Source organism: Podarcis liolepis (assembly GCF_965112155.1).
Source record: "Podarcis liolepis genome assembly, chromosome: 1".
NCBI lineage: Eukaryota > Metazoa > Chordata > Lepidosauria > Squamata > Lacertidae > Podarcis > Podarcis liolepis.
The window spans coordinates 59,361,263-59,384,098 of NC_139554.1; the positions used below are offsets into that span (position 1 = coordinate 59,361,263).

General features: G+C 42.7%; 1 protein-coding gene across 1 annotated transcript in view; it reads right to left on the reverse strand.

Annotated features, from left to right (window-relative positions):
* Window positions 1–6,186: 6,186 nt before the first annotated feature.
* NADSYN1 (NAD synthetase 1) overlaps window positions 6,187–22,836 on the reverse strand; it is a 36,295-nt gene continuing 19,645 nt past the window's right edge. Inside the window, exons 12-21 of the mRNA XM_083464090.1 lie at window positions 22,186–22,234; window positions 20,392–20,494; window positions 18,628–18,796; window positions 17,806–17,941; window positions 17,033–17,139; window positions 16,093–16,224; window positions 15,272–15,341; window positions 14,274–14,402; window positions 12,442–12,618; window positions 6,187–7,237 (exon numbers count right to left, since the gene is read on the reverse strand). Of these exons, the coding sequence (XP_083320216.1) occupies window positions 7,184–7,237; window positions 12,442–12,618; window positions 14,274–14,402; window positions 15,272–15,341; window positions 16,093–16,224; window positions 17,033–17,139; window positions 17,806–17,941; window positions 18,628–18,796; window positions 20,392–20,494; window positions 22,186–22,234 (1,126 nt within the window). The 3' untranslated portion in view covers window positions 6,187–7,183. The remainder of the gene's footprint in view (window positions 7,238–12,441; window positions 12,619–14,273; window positions 14,403–15,271; window positions 15,342–16,092; window positions 16,225–17,032; window positions 17,140–17,805; window positions 17,942–18,627; window positions 18,797–20,391; window positions 20,495–22,185; window positions 22,235–22,836) is intronic.

Here is a 22,836-nt window from a genome sequence, read left to right on the forward strand (position 1 = left end):
ACACCATTTGTGGGGCTTTTCTCAGACACATTGTAGCCTAGTACCATTGTAGTCTAATGCCACACAACCACCCAATTTGTAACTCAGGAGATGTTATTGCATAGGGAAATGAAAGGAAGGGAGCAAAAGCCTCACTTGAGCTTTGTTTTGCACACACCGTTACAGTGGTACCTTGGTTTTAGAACAGCTTAGTTTATGAACAACTTGGAAATAGAAGGCTGCAAACCCAGAAGTACCGTAGGTGTTCCGGTTTGTGAAGTTTGCCTTGGAAGTGGAACATGTTCCGCTTCCTGTTGTGTGTTCCGTTTGTAAATTGAGTCCCCCACTGCTAATCAGAGGCTTCCTGTTGAGTCTGTTGGCTGTTGAGTCCTGAGGACCCACACAACACAGAGGTGATATTTGGAGCTTTCGTTTTTGCTATTATTATTTTTTTGCATTTTTGTTTGTGCGGCTTTTTCGTTTCTTTGACTGTGACTTGTTCTTCGTTTTATGGGAGTGACTTGTGACTGTGGCTTGTGACTCCGTTTTTGTGACAGTGTGGAACCCAGTTCAGCTAATGATTGATTGATTGATTGATTGATTGATTGTGCAACTGCGGAAATGGATAAAAGCTCTCCATCCAAACAATGACTATAATCAGTGCACGTAAGAAAATAAATAAATTTTAATTTCTACCATCTACAATACTGTCTTCTTTATAGTACAGTACATTGATTATTGCTTTAATTTTATGGATGAATGTTCTCGTTAGATAGTAAAATTCATGTTAAATTGCTGTTTTAGGGGTCCGTTCTGCATTACTTCCTATGGGAAAGCGCGCCTTGGGTTTGGAACGCTTTGGTTTTGGAGCAGACTTCCAGAACGGATTATGTTTGGGAATCAAGGTACCACTGAATAATTTGTGATGCATGTATGAGAGCCATTATGTAAATTCAGCTTCTTCGCCTCCACCTTTTTTAAAGTCTACTATCTCAAGAAGAATATATATATGTGTGTGCTAGAAACAGGCTAATATTAGCCCTGAAAGGAGGAGGAATAAAAGAAATGGGATGAGGCATTATTACATATGCATTTTTAAGTCAACATGGGCTTAAAGAGACCGACATTATATTTGATGATTTGGCATGTGTAAGGTGACATTAATTTTCAGCAAAGGAAGAAACAGTGGGATTTCTAACACTGCTTGGGTGTGGTTGGCAGAAGCAGGTGTTGGGAGGTTTGTGAAAAACCATGTCCTTTAAAAGTGATTGTGCATATATCCCAGCAGGGCAGCCAAGTTACGGTAATCTGCTGCAGCAAAGCCAACAAAGTCTTGTGGTATTTTAAAGACTTAACAGCTTTACATGTATCTTTATTGGGCCATCCTCATAAAATACATTTGTTGACTGAAAAAAAGCACCTTTGTTAAACAACTATTGCCTCATCTGAGACCAGGAGAACAGACCAGATATCGCCTTAGCTGATAGGAAGGATAAACTGCTCTCTATTACAAAAGCAGTAGCAAGCAACTAATTGGACTGCCCAAAAATAGATTATCAGGAGAACTTTATGTTCCTTCTTTATCTTGAAGACACACAGTGAGGACATTAACAAAACACTAAACTTCTGTCTCTGAATTCTTCTTCTTTGCAAGAGAACAAAAAAGGGAGATACACATAGAGAGACTATCTAAGTCAGGTGGGGAACCTGTGGCCCTGTGTTGTTGAACTCCAGTTCCCATCTCCTCCAGCCAGCATGGCCAGGGGTCAGGGATGATGGGAGTTGCAGTTTAGCAACTTCTGGAGGGCCACAGATTTGCCAGCCCCATGGCTGGCACAAGACTTCAGGTGGTCCTTGGTATGGCACTTCCCATAAAATGACTGGGCCATACTTCAGGGAAAGCCTTCTTTAGTAGCAGGTAACCTTAAGCCCCATGTTTTTTCACTTTTGCAAGCCTCTAGTTACACGAAGCAGCTCTCAAGCTGCAGGATCATTAAAAAAAGAAAAAAAAGATCAGGTTCAGAGGCTGGTTCTTAATTGCTGACCCTTCAAAGGGGATAAGTAAAATCTTATTTACTCATTCCTAATCCTTTGTGTCTGAAAACAATTAGAATTAAAGTAAGAGCCAAGTGCACATAAGGACACACCACATGGATATTGTTGCCCTCCCGCAGCTCAGCCACTCTTTCCACACAGCAAGCCATTCAGGGGACGGATTAGGCAGGAGACTTTGCCTACACCACCAAAAGAAACTCTCTTTCACTTATGGTCTGGGACAGAATCCTTCCATCAACTCTGCAAACTGCTGCATGCAAATAGGCTGCTGCTGCTGCTGCAAAGAACCAGACACTGCTGGGAGTGATTTAAAATGTATTGTGTGGCCCATACTGTACACACTTACCAGAGTCAAGTCTATGGCACTTTTGAGGAGAAACGCACAGGATTTCATTGATAGTGGTCATTTTGTGTGACCACTAGATCTGTGGGTAACAGTATCACAGCTATGTGTACCTGCAAAATATAAATTCTGGTACACATTGCTCTGGCCCTCATTAGACAATTCCTCACACAGTGCATAGTTAAACTATGGAACTCCCTCCCACAGGAGGCACTGGATAGCTTTAAAAGAGGATTATACAAATTCATGGTGGTCAGGGCTATAAATCGCTACCACCCATGATGGCTATGCAATGCTTCTGAATACCAGTTGCTGGAAACCACAATCTGGTTTCCCACAGGCATCTGGTCAACCGCTGTGAGGACAGAATGCCATACCTGCCAACATTTCTCTGATGAAAATAGGGACGTCCCATTCCAAAATGATAATTTTACTATATGTACCCCACACATCTTACTGGGTTGCCCCAGCCACTCTAGGCAGCTTCCAACACATATAAAAACATAGAGAAACATTAAACATAAAAAACCCCTTCCTGATACAGGATTGCCTTCAGACAGCTCAGGGGTCGGATAACTCCATACCCTCCAACATTTCTCCAATGAAAATAGGGCCATCCTAAGGAAAAGTGGGATATTCCGGTTCAGAATCAGAAACCGGGACGGCTATTCTAAATTAGGGTCGTCCTTGGAAAATAGGGACACTTGGAGGGTCTGGAATGCTAAATTAGATGAGTCATTGGCCTGACCCAGCAAGCTCTTCTTATGTTCTTATCCTTTTCTTCTAGAAGGCATAAAATTATTCTTAAGATATTTATCACAGAATACATTTTTTAAGCCTCTCAGGATCTCTCACGATTTCTGTTCAGCAACCATATCTCTCAAACACATTGCCCCCGCCCCCCAAAAGTGTGGTTTGCCATTTCATGAGGGCTTTGAACTCTTATAATCTAGCACTGCAGCATACACCACCCTAATCTAAAATACGCAAACACTTGCAGTGAGACTGTATCAGCTATTACATGATGATGAAACAGTGCAGTGTTCACACCAGCTAGCACAGGTGCCACATTAAGGGAAAATGTGCTTTTTCAGTGTTCACTAGCTGATAAATTAAGGCTTAGATCCAGCCCCTCTCCAAGTTCTCTCTCTCACCCTCTGCATAGCTCCTACCTAATCCCATGCCCCCATTATGTACACCAGCCACTTCCTCCTAAGCAGAGACAAAGGCAGAAGGCACTTATATCCTTTCTCCGACCACTGCAGCAGCAGATAAAGGCATCTCTTTACCCAAAAGGCTATTTTTCCAGTCAACAAACGTATGAGATGAGCAAACCAAAACAGCCTTCCAAGTTGCCACAAGGCTTATTGTTTTTAGTTCAGCCAAAAACTCTTTTGCTCATGCCAAGACATAAGAAAATGGCAGTGAGGCACCGAAGTAAACGAAGTCAGTGCCTCTGTTTCTGTTCATAATGGGAGGGAAAGAGGGTTAATGAGCTTTTTGCCTATGTCTCAGCTCATACATATGGGCCAACATTGCTGGCTATTCTAGCCTTATTCAGCTAAAAAATATAGCCCTCGTTAAAAATTAGCTGGCCTCCAGGCCCCTAAAAAAAATCAAGAGAGACTATTTCATTCCCCTTTTCCTATAATTTTGGCCACACACTTGCAAGACACAGATGACACTGTGAACCTTAGTGCAAGTAAGCTAAAAACAGTCAGGGAGAGCCAAGAGGAGAGACTTATGGAACTTTCAAAAGAATCTAGCTTTATATGAATCTTAAGTGTCTCAGAATGCAACGTATTTTTAAAAAATGTAATGAGGTCAATTCCAGGAAGACAGCATAGCCAAACAATGGTGTCACATGACCACCTTATGACTTACAGTCTGTGTAAGTGACTGTGGAAATTTTGGTGGGAACACTTGGTCACAGTCTCCTGAAGCAAACATTTCACACATCTGGGCTATTCTTAAACATAAAAGACCCATTTCATTTTTTTCCCCTTCATAGTTCTGGCACATCACCTCTTAAACATTTTTGACAAGTTTTTTATTTGATGAAGACCAAAAAGCAAATGAATATGAATGACTGCTTCCATATCCCAGCTCTCTAGGCATTAAATATGGAAGAAGCAGAGACAAAAGTCCTTGCCAGGTATGTGTGCCAATTGCATGAGGTACCTGCAGGTCCCAACATACAAGGTGCCTGGCTGACTGCAGAGGTGTCAGTGTAAACGCAATCAACATGGGGATGTAGACATGTGGAGTAGGTGTGCAGGTGAAAAGCAAGGACCAATTTGAGCATTACAGACTCTGCACAGCGGTTGCTAAAATCTGCGCCTGGCATTTAAAGCCCTGTTACACCTCTGTAACATCAGTCCCCAAGAATTTGAAAATGCCCTTCTCATGTGTTGGCCTAATACACGCATGGACCAATTTCACTCACAACATTAAGTATGACCCTGGGGAGACGCTATTTGGAAGCCATCCCAATAAGGCCTGCAGCATTTCAATGGGCCAACTTATGAGTGTGGAGTTACTTGGGAGGGAGAGTATTATGGGTACAGGAACCGCAAAGCTTTTCAGACATTCCAAACCTGTCTCCTCCTGTCAAAGTAACTCCACTGTCTTTTTTTTAAAATGTGTGGCAAATAGGCAAGTATGGAGTGTGATGGTTTAGAAGCCATAGATTAGTTTCTACACAATTCTACAAGGGACAAGAAGACCATTCAGGCCAAGAATGGGCAACCCTGAAAAGACGGAGTTTAGTTTAAATGGGAGCTTTGTTATTCATCATCTCTTTCCTGTTTATGTACATATTATGAACAAACAGACATATTCTATACCATCATCTCTCAGTGGGTTTTGAAATGCTTTTCGAGTCTCCAAGCTCCCCATTCCTACTGTGAGAACTTGGCTCTTTTCTAAATCTTCAGTTGTTCCACACTCTTGCCCCGTTTCCTGTGTGTGGGGAGACTTGCACAACCATATTCTGCCAACACAGAAGTTTACTTAAGCACAAAAACTCTTACCGGATTCCCCCCCCCCCAAGCCTATTGGTAAGCAAAACCTTCTACATAAATTCTCTGGAAAAGTCCAGTAACAAATTGTTTTTCTTCAGAATTTGGTTGTCCAGTCTACAGTCCCTGGTGTTCATACACAAATAAGGCCATGAACCGAATTCATACCCACTGTGGAGAGACTTTCCTTTTGTCTCCAAAGCATATGATGTTTTCTTGCACACTATATGGTGTTCTAAAGCCTAGTTCTTACAGAGGTGAGTCTGGGTTGAACCAATTTTTAGTGGAAATGAAAAGCTAAGGGACAGAATAGGGCAGGCAGATGGTTAGAGTAGGTGGGAAAGAGAGACGTGGCTGTGCTGGCAGCCAGAGATGAAGCACCTGGGGGCCAAATCAAGCCACCAGTCCTGTCACTAAAAGGCAATAATTTATATGCTAGCCTCTAACTACTATGTAAAATTCATCAGAGATAAGCACTATAACATAAAAATGGAGGCAGAAGGGAACTACCCTAGGTAGCAATGCAAAAATGCAATGCAGGGGCAAGCTCTCAAGGGTTTTAATGTTTAACTAAATTATTAAATATCAAAAGTGCCAAGCAAAGAACCCAGAAGTCCCTGTTTAGGCCATTCTGACGTCAGCAGGATTATATCCGTGTTTAAAGTTAATCACATACTCCACTACCAGGCTTAATCAGGGCCTCTATTTGCTGTCCTAGCCACCAGACCAGAGCAGTTAAACCTATGTAAATAACAAAAAATATGAAAAATAAAAACAGAGCCAATTAGATTCATTAAAATGTGAATTTATTGCACAGTAAAATGAAAAAAAAATCATTTTTCACGTCCACATGTGCCAGTGACTGTAAAATTTTATGATTTCAGTTCAACAAGTTAAAAGAGAAAAATCATATGCAGACTGTTCATTAGAGGAGCAAATATTTTCCCAAACTAAAGATTGAGTTGCTATGACTGGTGTTGGTCATATTAATTATTTCCATATATTCCAATGGTTTCCAAGTATTGAACATTTTATGTTTCATCCAAAACCTCAGACACAGCTACTACTCGTGTTCTAAAAGTTGCCACCCCAGCCAGAACACTGCAATAAATCCAGGCAACTTAAATGGCCAAATCATATTATATGACCCGTAAGTAACCAAAGTTTTGGAACAGTCATCCAAGATGTTGTTGATCCATCTTAAATCTTTAATGTATACAAAAAGTGCAACTGAATTATTACTTTGTTGGTCTTAATTCTGCACATGTTACTGATTATAGTGAAGAGTCTGACCAACTTTAGAATTCGTAAACTTGGCGCTTCTATCTCACAGGTTCATGACAGCAAGAGCAATTTCTTAGAAAATCGACTGATTTAATTCAATTCTGCAATTTTATTCTGCGTCAGTGCTTTTTCTTCTTTTCTGTTTAAACATTTAGTTTAATTTATTTTTGGTGATTGTTGATTTTTCTAAAAAAAATAAAAGCTATTGATTTTAAAAAACAGCTGAGACTGTCTCATGTCAAACTGTGGAGAGGGATGATTCAAAACAAGGACTAAAATGTCCTTCATAAAGAGACAATCAGAAACCAAGAAAACATACTAAACTGTGTAATTGGAACAATTTTATAATCATAATCATACTTTATGTGTTCAGTTTGAATAGTTTACTACTGTTGATATTACAGTAACATAAATCAGTAACATAATCAAAAATAATGATGAAAATAATTCAGGGAACCTGCAGAAATTCTGATCTTCAAGATATGAACAAGAGTGAGAGGAATCAAGCCACATCTTCAAGCTTGGAGTTCACTTCCTTGGATTCTATTTTTGAAACCTGTAAATCAGAAGTTCAAGCAACTATTTAACCTTTCATCAAGATCCAGGCAGGACAAAACTCCAATTAAGAGCTGAACTATACGTTATGCACAAATAACTGCATCAACTCAGTGGCGTAGCGTGGGGGGTGCCAGGGGTGCCGGCGGCACCGGGCGCAACATTTTGGGGGGCGCGTTTGGCCAGCCCCCCTCGAGGAAGCGGGAACCTCTCCAAGGCGCAGCGCGCCGTCGGTGGAGGAAAAGAGCCGCGCAGCAGCAGCAGCAGCAGCAAAGCCGGGAGGAGGAGGTTTTTTGCTCCTAGAAAGGAAGGGAAAATGCCTGTGCGTGTTACAGAGCGAATGCACTCATGCTTGCTTTACAGCCAGGAGGAGGGGGTGGAGCTGAGGAGGAGGGAGGGAAGGAGAGCCATGCCAGCAAAGCGGGCAGCAGCCGCTTACACTCGAGGAGGGACAGACGGGAGCCATAGCAAGCTGGAAAAAGCGCCGCGTAGCCAGCAACAGCTGCTGCAGCCTCAGCTAGCAAAGGTCCGTGCGCTCTCTAAACGGAGCAGTGAGGCTGCAGAGGGACGGCAGCGCACAGGAGGGCTCTGAGCCACGAGCGCAGTGAAAACCAGTGAAAAAGTTTTTAAAAAGGCTGCTGGGGACAGGAGGGCACGGGATGAGGGAGAGGGGGAAATTACGATTCTCCAGCGTCTCAGCTGATCCGCTGAGCAGGACTTGGGCCATTAGCTGTGTAAAGCAGCAAAGAGGGAGAGAAGGAGCAAAGCGGGAGAGGAAAGGAGCTGCTTACACTGCTGTAAGTGGCTGCTGTCCGGTTGGCTCCTTTAAAGCAACAGTGCTCTTTCCCTCCCCCCTCCCCCCTCAGCTCTCCGAAAAGCTCCTTCTCCACCCACCCCATGCGAGCTCCTTTTCCCCTTAGACCCCCCTCCAGCATTATTAGCCACATCCTTCTCCACCCACCCCACGCGTGTTCCTTGTCCCCTTAGCAGTGGCGTAGCGTGGGGGGTGCAGGGGGGGCGGCTGTACTGGGCGCAACATCTGGGGGTTAGGGTTAGGGGGCGCAAATCCACGGGTTAGGGGGCGCAAATTACTTGCCTTGCCCCGGGTGCTGACAACCCACGCTACGCCACTGCATCAACTCCCCAACCCTTGTGGCCTTTTCTTCCAAGAAAAAGTGGAACAGAATCAGCAGGTGGGGTTCTTAGTCCTTCCAGCCCATGGCTTCTCTACATTGTCTCCTGAACACACTTTGCTTGGAAGACAAACATACCTCAACCTTCAGTTTAAAGCAGGGAACCTGGAATATCTCCCAACAAACAGATCTGCTTGTGGATAAAATATCATAACTAGTATTCCAAGCAGCAGGGAAACAAATTGAGAAGCACAGAAATGATTTTGTGAGTCAATGGACCCAATATGCTGTTCCAAATGGCAGTCTGGGGTGCTTCCTTGTGAGCAGAACTACTGGTAGAGAAGGCAAGCAAGCACCCCAGGCTGTTTGGCATAGCAGGCTGTGGCAGTTCCTCTTGCATGAAAATAGCTTAACTCATATCGCACAAGCTCTGCCCTGTCTGTTCTCACCAAGGGACACTAAAAAATCATATAACAGTGGTCCTGAAAGACCTACATTGGCTCCCAGTATGTTTCTGAGCACAATTCAAAGTGTTGGTGCTGACCTTTAAAGCCCTAAACGGCCTTGGCCCTGTATACCTGAAGGAGCATCTCCACACCCATCGTTCAGCCCGGACACTGAGGTCCAGTGCCGAGGGCCTTCTGGTGGTTCCCTCCCTGCAAGAAGTGAGGTTACAGGGAACCAGGCAGAAGGCCTTCTTGGTAGTGGCACCCAACCTGTGGAACGCCCTCCCAGCAGATGTCGAGGCAATCTTAAAAGACATCTGAAGGCAGCCCTGTTTAGGGAAGTTTTTAATGTTTGATATTTTATGGTGTCTTTAATATTCTATTGGGAGCCGCCCAGAGTGGCTGGGGAAAAGCAGCCAGGTGGACAGGGTATAAATTATTATTATTATTATTAAAAGAAAACACCTTTCTCCTCTTCAGGTCCCATAATGGTCACTATACATGCCCCTTCGTCATGATGAGTATGTTCCCAATGAGCCACAGTTTCCACACTAAATGGGTACTTGCTTTCAACATTTCATAGGGCTGTAGTGGCGACACATAAGTGGTGCTCATACTCTAGTGGTAGGAAATGGACTAGCGTTCAGGATCTGAGCAGCTGCAATTGAAATTGCTGTATCAGGGTGTCTCCCTCTCTCCTGCCCAGCAGAGTTACATCCCTTAAAGTCACTTCATGGCTCTGATGGGAAGAGAGCAGAGCAGTCCTTCTATGGCATCCCAAGGACCACGAGAGAGGCCTAGAAATGGTTTGGTGTGAAAGCGTGCACCTCGCTCACACCAACAATTCAACTCTGTGCCAGTTGTGGCCTTCAAAGGGACACTGGCAGGGAAGTAGCCGGGAGTGAAAAGGTAAATGCCAAGAGTTGCAGGGGTCTGCAAACGCATGGAATGTGGCTTTAGCTTTAGCCCCAGAAACTAGCAGAGTAAGTGAGTGGGGCAGGGAATGGGAAGAGGGATCCTGGGCCTGCAACACAAATCATTCTGGTGTTCTGTCATGGATGCTTTAGCTGAGATTTCTGCATTGCGGGGGGCCGGACTAGATGACCCTTGGGATCCCTTCCTACTCTACAATTCTAGCCTCCTGAATACATGAGATATTAGGAATGTCATCCTTCCTGACAATTCAAACTGCTTAAGTTGAGCAATCCGGCTGCCAGCATAACACTTGTGCACAGTCCAAGCTCCACATAAGGCTGCAAGACCTGGCAATATTGCCTAGGCATCTGGCAAAGGCTAATGACTACACCAATATACCGGGTAATTAGATACTTAAGCCCCGATTAATCATGCCCATAAATTATTACAGGCACAGAAAGATTTTAAAAATATGACCCCGCAATAACATCCACACGAGCTCTCACTGAAGCTAGTAAGGTTCCCCCCCACCCTTTTGACTTCAATGAGACTGGGTCAGGTCTACGTTGTGGAAAAAATGATGGAAAAACAATACAAAGCTTAAAAGAAAGAAAGAAAAGAAGCAGGGACCACATGGCATCTTTTATCTTGCGTTTCCAGGAAGTCAGATACTATTACAGCATGTCTGGCATTTCAGGGAGGTGGGAATTAGCATTTTATTGCATGCATAAACATACTATTAAAGGCAACCAAGGTGTAAAAATCTTTGGCAGGGAAAATGTGAAGGTGTTAACATTCCTCTGTCCAGCAAAAGAAAATACATTAAAATAATGTTACGGCTGTGACTGAAGACCACAAGCAAGTCATAATTATGATGCCTGCTTGATCTTTTCCATACCTTCCAGTACCTTGCCTTGGAACAGAACCATATCCAGGTCTAAAACTCCACTGATCAGGCTGAATGCTGCAGCAAAGCAGGACTTCAGCTACGAACCTAATGAACCTTGCTTTGGGCAAGAAAGCCAGTTCAAGCCCCACAAAAGCTTATTATTATTATTATTATTATTATTATTATTATTATTATTATTATTATTATTATTAAAATCAAGGCCTTGGCTGGGGTAAGCTCCCATTTATCCAGGTGTCAGAAATCGTATTGCAAAAGACAGAGGCAAAGAGGGAGCATGGCCATGAATGCCCACCACATTCATTACAGGTAAATTCAGGAGGGAGCCTAAGCTTTGCAACATACATGCCTTCTCCCCACTCATGTACCCAAAATTGAAGGCTACATAAAGCTATCCATTCTGCCTGTACTGGAGGGGATAGACAATGGCTCAGAAGCTTCCTCACCCAATGGTCCCCACAAACGAAAAGCAAGTTAGGAAATGCGCTTGGGACCCCTTAAAAGAGGTAGTTTTGACATCCACAGACATCAACCTTTGGCCCGAGAGCTAGATAGTTGTAAACAAATCCCATTACAGTGGTGCCCCGCAAGACGAATGCCTCACAAGATGGAAAACCCGCTAGACGAAAGGGTTTTCCGTTTTTGAGCTGCTTCGCAAGACGATTTTCCCTATGGGCTTGCTTTGCAAGACGAAAACGTCTTGCGAGTGTTTCAATTTCCCCCCGCTTTCCCCCCCTTTTTCTAAGCCGCTAAGCCGCTAATAGCCTTTTAGCCGCTAATCCGCTAAGCCTTTAATAGCCGCTAAGCCTTTAATAGTCGCTAAGCCTTTAATAGTCGCTAAACCGCTAATAGCGCTAATCCGCTAAGCCGCTAATAGGGTTGCTTTGCAAGATGAAAAAAACGCTAGACGAAGAGACTCGCGGAACGGATTAATTTTGCCTTGCGAGGCACCACTGTACTAGCGTAGGCTTGAACAGTGAGGAATCTGGACTACAGACCCCCCCTTTTTATTAATCCCTGGCCATGCTGTCTGGGGCTGATGGGAGCTAGAGGGCCACAGGTTTTCCACCTCTTGGCTAAACTGTTGTCCATGGACCCAAGAAACCCAGATTCCAATCCCTGCTTGGCTATGAAATTTTATGGTAACGTCTGCCATACTGACCAACCTCAAGAGAAAGGGTGCCTATAGATGCGCAAAAGAATAGCTCGTACATTAAATGAACTTCTGCTTGCTTATAAGGGTCTCCATAACACTTAACTACTTCAATATTTTGACATCCATTTCTATAGAATATTTTAGCTCCTTGTAATGGACATTGCTTTCTCTCTACTGGAGATGTACATTACTAACCACACTTCCATTATACATATAAAGTGGTACCTCGGGTTAAGTACTTAATTCGTTCCGGAGGTCCGTTCTTAACCTGAAACTGTTCTTAACCTGAAGCACCACTTTAGCTAATGGGGCCTCCTGCTGCTGCCACGCCACTGGAGCACGATTTCTGTTCTCATCCTGAAGCAAAGTTCTTAACCTGAGGTACTATTTCTGGGTTAGCGGAGTCTGTAACCTGAAGCGTATTTAACCCAAGGTACCATTGTACTGAGTATATTATGCATCACCATGATGTCAACAACTATGGAAAGCCTTTTGCCCTCCAGATGTTGTTGAGCTACAACTCCCATCTTCCTTAGCTATGGACTAGGCCTAGGGGGCGATCAAAGTTGCAGTTCAGCAACATCTGGAGGGTCAAATGTTCCCTGCACTTGGGCTCTGATGTTAAATAAAGAACAGGCTCCCACTTACCTGTTCATCTATGCACCTGAATTGCCAGGACCAGGCGGTATTATAAAGAAAGGGCCTCAGATCAAAACGGTTGTCATCAGGACTATAGTCTGCAGCATGGTAGGATGGGGTGAGAATTGTCATTTTGTGTCGATTGATAGAATACATTCGGAAGAAATGCTTAACCTTGGACGCCACCTGGTGTACAACACACAAAATTTCAGAATAAAACAACCTGAAGGTGCTTCACAACCGCAATCAGAATCCCAGATGAGAAAAGGGCTCTTAAAAGACGGGTCTTTTTAGTATAGCATACTAGATGCAGCACGAGAATGAGAATACACATCAGAATATGTATCAGAACATACTGATACCAAGCTTCCTCAATCCTGACTTGGCAAGATGTCTGAATTATGCCACTGCATCTCTCAGGGTTGAATTGATATTTCACCTTAGGTATTATTGGTAAAATTTTAACAGTCTATAAAGTTCTTGAGCCTCAGTATCTGTGCTGAAGGGCCTGCCAATGACATGTGCATAAAAAATGGACTCTGTCCAAAATGGTGGCCAAATTCTGTCTGGCACACACAGAAATAGAGAAAGTGTCCAACTTACTCCCAAATTCCCATAATGCATCAATCTTGGGCCAATTAATTGATAAAATTGTCTTCTTCCAAATACTCATCAACCTCCTTTCTTCTGAATATATATAGTCCTCAATAGGAATGGACACATCAGTCCATTTCCAGCCTGCGTCAATTTCACATATATATTTATAAATCAGTTCTATTCTGTTTCCATAATCTGCTATTTTAAAAATATGTTTTTACAAAGAATGTATTTAAATATGCAATAAAATGCAACTTTAAATATGTATTTTATCTTAACATACACATTTTAAAATACATTTCATCATAAAATATGCATTTTTAAATGAATTGTGGTATGTTTGATCTTAGAACAATTTGGAGAAATACAACATCTGAAAGATAATTATATTCTAATCCAGTGTTTCCCAAACTTTTTTGGGCAACGGCACACCTGTTTACTGAAAAAAAATCTCGCGGCACACCACCATTAAAGCCCCGCCCCGTGACGTCAGCGCGCAGCGTCACGCCGGGAGGGACGCACGAAAGTGAAAGTTTTTCCCCTCCCCCTTGCCGGGGAACCTCCAAGCTTGGGGGGTGGGAGGAGGCAGCAGAGCGAGGGACTGAGGGACGGTGGCAACTGAGGCGGCGGCGGCTGTTGTGGTGGTGGCGGCGATAGCGGGCGGAGGAGGGGGCGGCGGCGGGGCTTGAGGAGCCGTCGCCGGGAGTTGCTGCTGCTGTTGTTGCTGCTGCTGCCCGGACATGCCGGCCTCCTCCTCCTCCGCTGTCTCGCGCTCCTCCCTTTTGCACGCGCTGCCCCGCCGCTTGGCACCACCACCGCAGAGCCGCCCCCGGCTCGACGCGGATCCTCGCCGCCGCCGCCTCTCACCGCCCGACTCGCCCGCCTCCCTCCCACGGCACACCAGCCAATGTCTCACGGCACAGTAGTGTGCCGCGGAACACCGGTTGGGAAACACTGTTCTAATCAATGTATTAGTTTGGGAGGTGAGAATTAGGTCCTGCATTTGCTTAAAAATGCAGACCAAATGGAATTCTCTTCCTCCTCTACACTCAAAAGAAAACATAATGACAACCTCAAGCCCTTCTGCCATTAAGGTTTTTCTGCAGCTGACAATTTCATTGCTGCAGCCTTTGAACACCATGCCCAACATTAGCACCCTGCCTGCAAAATATCACGTCGCTCATCTCCACAGCATTCCAACTCCCAAATCTCACTTCCCAACATGGGACAAGGGTTCTCATTACCTCTCTTGGAGTACAAATATCTTTCCACATTGTGATTAGCTTGCAAAACATAGTGTACGGTCCAGACTTGGCTATTTTCCTTAGTTTGCCATATACAGAGAGTTCAGCATACGTCATCCCCATGTCTTCCTGAAATCACATAGATTAAGATAAAAACCGTGAATTCCTAAGGAGCCACCATCAACCAAATCAGACCCATGGTACACGTAGCCCAGTTATCATCTGTTCTGAGGCTTGGAGAAGAGACTTTTCTTTATACACAGCAGAATAAAAAGCAATTTGACTGCTCCTTCACGTATAGAAGCAACTCTTGTCAATTTTAAAAAAACTAGCAAGGCAGAAAGAATTATTCCCATCCAGCCAACATTTGGCTTCACTGGATGTCAATGAGTTTCTGAGGGAGAAAACCACTTTCTCCATAGCATGCCTAATTTTCTTATCATGTCACCAGTTGCTCACTTTTTCTCTAAACTAAAAATTCCCCAATTCTGCAACTTTCCCTCATAGGGGAGTCGCTCCATCCCTTCGATCATTTTGGTTGCCTTTTTCCGAACCTTTTCCAACCCTACAATATCCTTTTTAAGGTGAGGCGACCAGAATTGTACATTGTATTCCTGAAGGAGTTGTGGTGTAAATTTGCATGATGGCACTGTGATGTTGGCAGTTTTCTTTTCAACTCCTTTTCTATTGATCCAGAGCATGGAATTTCCCTTTTTCACAAACTAACTCAGAGCTGTCAGACCAAGCCTTCTCGGCTGCGCAGAGGCTTCCCCCACTGACATCATGTCCAATACAAGATATTATAATTGAGATGCCTTATTGGTTTGCTGTAGAAATAATTGAAGGAAAAGATGTGATGTTTGCACATTTGCATTGATTTGTTTGTGCTGCATGAGTCACAAAACCAACACATAATGTAATCAGGAACATTAAACAAACAAACAAAAAGCAGCTACACATCAGGCTTCCAAGGGGTTTTTGTAGTTGCTGTCCTTTACCTCATCTAATTGAGTGACCTCTCCTTTTTTCAGGGGCTCCAACTCTGCTGTTGGTGGTGCAGACACAACACTGGAAAAGAAAAAGAATCCAGCCGGATTAGTTTTTTGGTCTCCTTTGAAGAATTAGCTCTTCTTGCAAGGGGGAAGCTTATCTACACCAAGGACTCACTGTGTTCCCTTTTCCCCAGAACAATTATCAAGAGGCAGATATGACTTTCCAAGGACAGGTTTAAGTGTGAAATTAAGGAAGATCTTAAATCTTCTGTAAAGACTGTTGGTTTGAATCAAAGTGCTGTGCCTTTCAAAGGTAACCACTAAGCTATAACCCCCCTTCAAGTGTAAACAAATAAAGTTCTAGTTTTGTTGGAAAGGTGCCTCAATCTTACTTAGGTCCTCTGAGTTACATGAAAATGTCTGCTGTGGGAATACACAGAGGGATTTATCCAATAAAACATATTACCCAGCACCTATTTTAAGTGTGGGTGTCTGTCACATGCAGTTCCCACTATTATCTCCTTTGCGGTTTTGTTTCTACTGAATGGCAAGCATACATAAATTGTCAATCAATGTTTCTTTGGAATACAGTTGGCCTCAGGAAACTATTTCCCATTGGTCAAGTAAGCTGTCAAATACAATCGTTCTTTAGGATAAGCAATACTGCTTCTTGCTGGCATTCAAAAATGGACTGAAATTTAGTCAAAAGTCCTAATTGGGGTCAGACTTCAATCATACTAACATGTAACCATCATAGGAGAGTTTGTGGTGTCAAGAGTGTAGTCCAGTTTAAAGGAAAGCCTAAGCTTCATCTCTGCACGTCTTACCTTCTGAGCGACGTTAGGTGAAAATTATCGATGCAATACTGGATAAAGCTGATCAAGTCTGTCTTCCTAATTCCACCAATAGGGTTGATGTCAGCACTGGAACAGTCATACTTTGTGAAATATCCACGGAGGCTGACAGACAGAACACAAGTATTTTTACTCTGCATTTAATCCAGAAAGGAAATGAGAGAAAAAGGTCCAGATTCTTACACATTGTCATGCAACAGTATAAACATTTTAGTGGTTGTGTTCAACTAATGTTTATCCAGAGCAGACCAACTGAAATTCATGACCATGACTGTCTGAACAACTCCTTTCTTTGAAATTTCCACAGAAGGAGAATCTACTATTAGTTGCTTCAGACAAAACATGACAAACCTTAGTATTCCTGGAATGACCCACTTCCCACTTTCGGTCAGCCCTGAACAGCTGGATGTTGTGCAGCATCATGGTGAGTAATAGTTGACAGATATTACATAACTGAATTAATGGACTCTACTTGATCAGTACAGTTTGCCATCCATTTTTAATCAGACATATTGAGCAAACATATTGAGAAAGTAAAAGGTGTGTACTACACACACAACTTTCTCAATCCACTTCCTATATCCAATTAAATGGTTATGTATATGTTTTCAGTAACTGTTTAACCGATGTTAACAAACGTGGAACAAAAGATAACGAGAAAGCAGAAACAAAACCCACAAGCTGATTGTAGAAAACCAAAATGCTGAGCAGGTAAACTAAATGATTGCTGAGGCACCAAACTGGAATACAGAAGAAAACTGGACAAGTTGTTGTTGTTGTTTTGTTTTTTAGATTAGCACTCTGTTTTGTAACAAAACCCAAACCCATCAATGATATTTTTGTCTCTACCAGCATTTTAGATATCTACTGAAGTTATTTAGAGAGTTTCATTCCTAACCCCTAAGATGCATACCTTTCATCCACATTAGATGTTCCAAGCACTAGCAGTCCACCTGGCATTCCGCGACTCCATAGGCACAGCTGTGCAAACAGGTAGGCAAGTACCATTCTTATCCTGGCCTAGAAGTCAAATATAGAAAACCAGGTTTTAAGGAAGAAGGAATTCTCAAGTGGCAGGTCGATCAGTCTCAGCAAGAGGATATTAAGAACAGTATGAATTACATAAAGCCTGCGGGCCACATTTCCTTCTGGGGGCCCATGCCCGTGGTGGGCAGAGGCCAAAGTGGGTGGAGCAATGAATATCAGTAGGCTGGTGCTTACGCAGAAATTCATGCACCCCTTTCTATCTAAGCAAGCAAGAGGCACTATCAGAGTTCAAGGACACATTCCAGCCAGGCAAAAACTCACAAGGACATGCCTAAGGAGGATGTGTGGCCTGGGGAGAGTCTCAAGGGACAGACAGAGAGGCCTGAAAGGCCATATTCAGCTCCCATGCCTGAGGTTCCTGACATAACAAAGTAAGTGGGAGCAAGGTCAGTTATTGGAAGGTTTAGTAAATTACTCTGTATTGTAAGAAGTGCAAAAGAGCCAACTCCTCTTCCTAAGGACAGTAGGCAATAGATGTTGCTAGCGAAGAAAGAGAACTAAAACTGCAAGAAGGAGAAATTATATGGTGTCGGTCTAAAGCGAGAGAAATCTGACTTCAACAGCTAAGTCTACCATAGTCAGAAGAATCACCAAGTCCCCAGTAAATCAGTAGGAAAAAATAAATATAGATAAAATTACCTGCACATTTTGTAGGGCCATATTTTCTGTGGCACTTCCTCCATGTACTTTATACTGGGGCAATCGTCCTGTTACGGCATTGAAAATGCTCCAAACAGCCTTTACAGCTCCATCTATGTTTATGTTTATATGATAACTGAGAGAAGAAACAAATACTTACCACCAAAGAAAAGCATTCTCTACCTCATCAATATAAAATTCATAAGTTTGCTTTAACATACTTTACTGTCTAACAAGGATTAAAGGCTTGGAGCCAAATATAAGTTAACCTAAGGAAGTTCATAGAAGGAAAGCTTCCTGTCTCCTCATCTAATCTGCAGAGGCCCCTAAGAATCACGAAAAGCCTGGCAAACAATGTTCTTACTATTTACACTTACTAAGTATTTGAGGCAGTCTAGTAACGAACCTCAAAGTGACTTGAATTTCTAAAATACACTAACAAAATAAAATAAAATACTGAAAAACCAACAATACAAAAAAATAAAAGCCAGAAGATGAAAATAAAAGCCAGAAATAATCTAGCAACATCTTTGACTTTACATCAACGATTTGCAGAGATCTGAAGAAACAAATGCATCTTGACTGATGCCTGCAGACAGCTAACGTAGGGGCAACTATCTCCACGTGGAGAAAATCCCATACCCATACAAGGGTTGGCTGTTCCCTCCAGTGGTTTCCAGCAACTGTTGCATACGCAACATGGCTAGTAGCTAATGCAGATGCGTATCTGAACATAGTGCCCCTGTCTAATGGTACTGATAGATCTGTATCAAGGTTTTTAATCACAACCTACAGTTTATCAAGCATTTATCATTCATATACCTGCCTATCTCTTCAGCCAAACATTTGGCTCTATTGCATGTTTCCTGAGAGGAGTTTTCACTAGCCATGTAGCAAGTTGTTAAGACACGTCCACAAAGTTCCTGAGGCTCCTTTGGTGTGTAGGCCTCATCATTTACTATTTTGCGCACATCATCCAGCACACTCTGATCTGAAAACAGTAAGAAAGGAGGGAGGCGGGAAATGAGAGATGAACTGAGTGTATCAGAACTAATAGCAGCTGCATAATTTCATAAAGTAACATAATTCTGTGTTGGTAAGTATTCTGAATACAGTTTATTGATGCTGGTAAGCTTACTTTAAACTGAAGGGCAAATATTTAATTTAAAGATGAAAATGCATACTTTGGGGAAAGTTATTTGAAGTAAGCATTTCTCCCTTTTTGGGAAAAGTTTGGACTCTTTACCACTCCTTGGTAGCAGAATAGAACTTCTTAAATGTGATTACATTTGTTCCAAACAATGTAAGTGATATGAAATTAAACCTGAGGGTGACAAGGCTGAAAATCAGGTGGAGGTATTACTGTATATGCAGCTAATTAAGATGTACAAAGAACTGTCATGGTATGCTGGGTGGAAAGTCCAAAAGAATTATTGAACAAGAATGTAAAATTATAAGAGCGTATAACTGAAAATCTATGAATAAAATAAAGAAATTAAACCTGAGAAAAATCTGGTAAACAGCCTTGGTTCAATAAAGCAGCTCAATTTGCTTTTGGTTCTAACACACCAACAACACAATTCTATGCATGTTTAGTTGGACATAAATTCCACTGTGTTCAACAAGACCTACTTCCTTAGTTGAGTATGTTTTAAGATTGCAGTCTTAAGCAATTTGGGCGTATGATTCTAAGCTGTGCTGATTACAGCCTAACACACTGTGTGACTCAAAAGATCAAAAAGAATTGTTTCCATTATTTTGAACACTACAAAGGGGGCTAGGCCAAATTAAAAGTATTGACTCCCTCTTGTTCCAGAGTCTTGTAATCTAGTTCCCGCTCTGTAAAACAGATCCCACCTTTATCTAAAGCATAGACTCTAAGTGCAAGATATACTTTGAAAGATATTTTCAAAACTGTTTTGCTTAGGTTTCTTGAAAGCTCCTCAGGAGCATCTCAGTAAGAAGACCACTAACGCGGGACTACCTTCTCTGAAAGACAACATGCTCAGACTACTGAACTTCCTCTGCAACATACAACTTCAGGGGAATATTAAGAGTACACTCTCAGTGCTTGCCATATGCTCTAAATGAGCTGTGTGTGCGACCTAAGAGAAGCCACATGATCCTCTGTAACATGCACAGGTTCTGGGCCAGCTGCTCAGAAAGGTTGCAGCTCCATAGCAAAGCACATGATTCGCATGCAGAGGATTCTCAGCATCCTCTGAGAAAGTCCTCTCTTTTCCCAAGACCCTGAAGATTGGCTGTCTGTCAATGTTGACAATACAATGGTGACCTAGACAGACAAGTGGTCTGTCTCAATCTAAGTCAGCTTCACACATTCAACAAACTGATCGGAACTGGAAAGAGTTCCTGGAAAGTTTGAAAGCAAATTCTTTGTAAAAACATCTACAGCAGGGATGGGGAAGCTGTGGCCCTCCAGATGTTGGTGGACTACAACTCCCATCATCCCTCACTAGCTATGCTGGCTAGGGCTCATGAATGCTGGAGTCTAACAACATCCAGAGGATCACATCTCTGATCTATATAGCTAACCTCCAGTCATCACAGCTATTCATGTGCACTTACTTCCATTCTGTACTGCATAACAAACCTGAAGACACATGGAGTACACAACGCAGGCTGCAGAAGAACTGTCCACGCCACCACTAAGTGGCAAAAGAAATCCTCCCTTAACGAATTGCAACAGAGTGGGGAAAGAAAGAAAGAAAACAGAACAGTGTTGGCAACCATGTATCTGACTATTCAGCCCACCACTGCACAAACTATATATCCACCCTAATCTTATTCACTTCTGGCCAGTTGTGGTCCCAAGTCTCCCTTCTCAGATCAGAATTAAAATGTATACCTTTTCTCATATGATTTTGGAAAGTGCAAGGGGAGAGGTGACAAAACAAGGCCCCTTCCGTCATTTGGCTGATAACAACTCCCATTTGACTCTACCCTTCTCAGAATTTATTTCTGCTGTGATCCTTCCGGATAATAATATTGTTACATAATGACTATCATCATCATAATCAATTTATCATTCACCTTCTAAGCAACCACCTCAAGGTGATGTACACAGAAGATAACAAAAATATCCAATACGTTTGTGAACAGCATGAAACAGTTGGTACCGGAATGCCTTCCTCATTCCTTTCCCCTTACGCATCACGTCTCTTATACTGTAAGGCTGTGATCCTATCCCTACTAAAACTTACTTCTAAGTAGATATGGGTAGAATAGCACTGTAGGCCTTTTGTTTTGTTTCTGGCTGATTTACTTGGAAGCAGCCATATTACCTGAACATGTGGTTCTGAAGTAGGGGTGGGAAACTGACACAATGGTTTAGCTGAATACCACCCATAGACTCCATATTCATTATCAGGCAATTCAAGGTGCTAGTGCTTTCCTTTAAAAACCCATACCAACTCAGGCCCCAAGTATCAGAAGAGGCACCTCCTCCCACACCAAGTTGTCTATGCACTATGATAGTCCAAGGTGGTCCTTCTCTGTGTTCCATCTTTAGGAAAAGTACATCATGTATATGCAAGAGAGGTGGCTTTGTCTATGGTGGCAACACAACTATGTAATGCCCTCCTGAGGCAGATACGCATGACATCAACAATGTATTCTTTCCGGCACCGGATTAAAACATTTTTACTTACCCAGACATTAAAAATTTTATTTTTGTCCGGTTAAGTGGTTTTATTCCTCAAATTTTGTTGTTGGTTTGTTTTTTTATAATTGGGTGCTTTTTAAGAAAGTGTGCACCGCCCTATAATGCATTTTTGGACAAAGGGCACTTCATTGATTTTTAAGATAGAGTAATTATAGAATAAAGCTGCCTGCATATGAATATACTGGTAATTTTAAAAAATAAAAGAAGTGTGTCAGCACAGCAAATCCCTATTCATGGCAAGCAAAACTGTGTCCTGCTTCCAAGGCAATTCACCAAGCTTATCTTTACTGATTTTCCCCAGCTGTCTCCTTAACTTTAAGACATTAGGGGCTGTGGAATACTATGAATGGGAGGAAATCAAGCAGATCAAAGTCAAAACATCTTTAAACAGTAAAGAACACTCCAAAAATACCAGTTTTGCTACCTATTTCAGAAAGAAACAAGAATGGGCAACCTGCAATTCTAAGCTAAAAGTATCTTCATCTCAAAATCCATGCAGACTCTCCATTAAACTTCTTTAAATAAAAAAATCAGCCTTCCCCAACCCGGTGCCCCCGAGATATTTTGAACTCTGAACTCTGATCAGTTCATGTCAGCACAGCTAACAGTCAGGGATGATGAATTGTAGTCCAATTTTTTTGAAGGGCATAAGATTGGGGAAGGCTAATTTAGTTGAATGAGGGAGTAGAAGTCTTTACCTGTTTACTGCGCCGTAAATAGTCCCAAAGCCAACATGCAGGGCCAAGACTGAAAGCAAAAGAGCACCTGTTTCAAGATGACTGAGGAAAGAAGGCATATTCTCACAAAATCATTGGAGTTTCTCCTGGGATTGCAACTTGGCAGCCCCTATATTTTATTATGAATTTCATGGTCTCTATTTACATTGCGTGTGTGCACACACACACACACACACACACACACAAAACTGACAGCACAATCCTGTGCATATTTACTCAGAAATAAGCTCCAATGAAATCAATGTGACTTATTTCCAGGTAGGTGTCACAGGGTTACAGAGCAAGTTAATTACTGTATTTTTTGCTCTATAGGATGCACTTTTGCCCCTCCAAAAATTGAGGGGAAATGTGTGTGCGTCCTATGGAGCGAATGCAGGCTTCCTTGGCTTCAGCGATAGCAACGCGAAGCCTCCGAAGCGCAGTGGGAGCGCTCCCTCCGCGCTCCGGAGGCTTTGCGTTGCTTTCGCTGAAGCCTGGAGAGCAAGAGGCGTCGGTGTGCACCGACCCCTCTTGCTCTCCAGGCTTCAGGGATAGCCGCCTGAAGGCCTTCGGAGCGCAGCGCAAGTTCCCGCTGCGTTACGGAGGCTTCAGGTTCCTTTTGCTGAAGCCGGT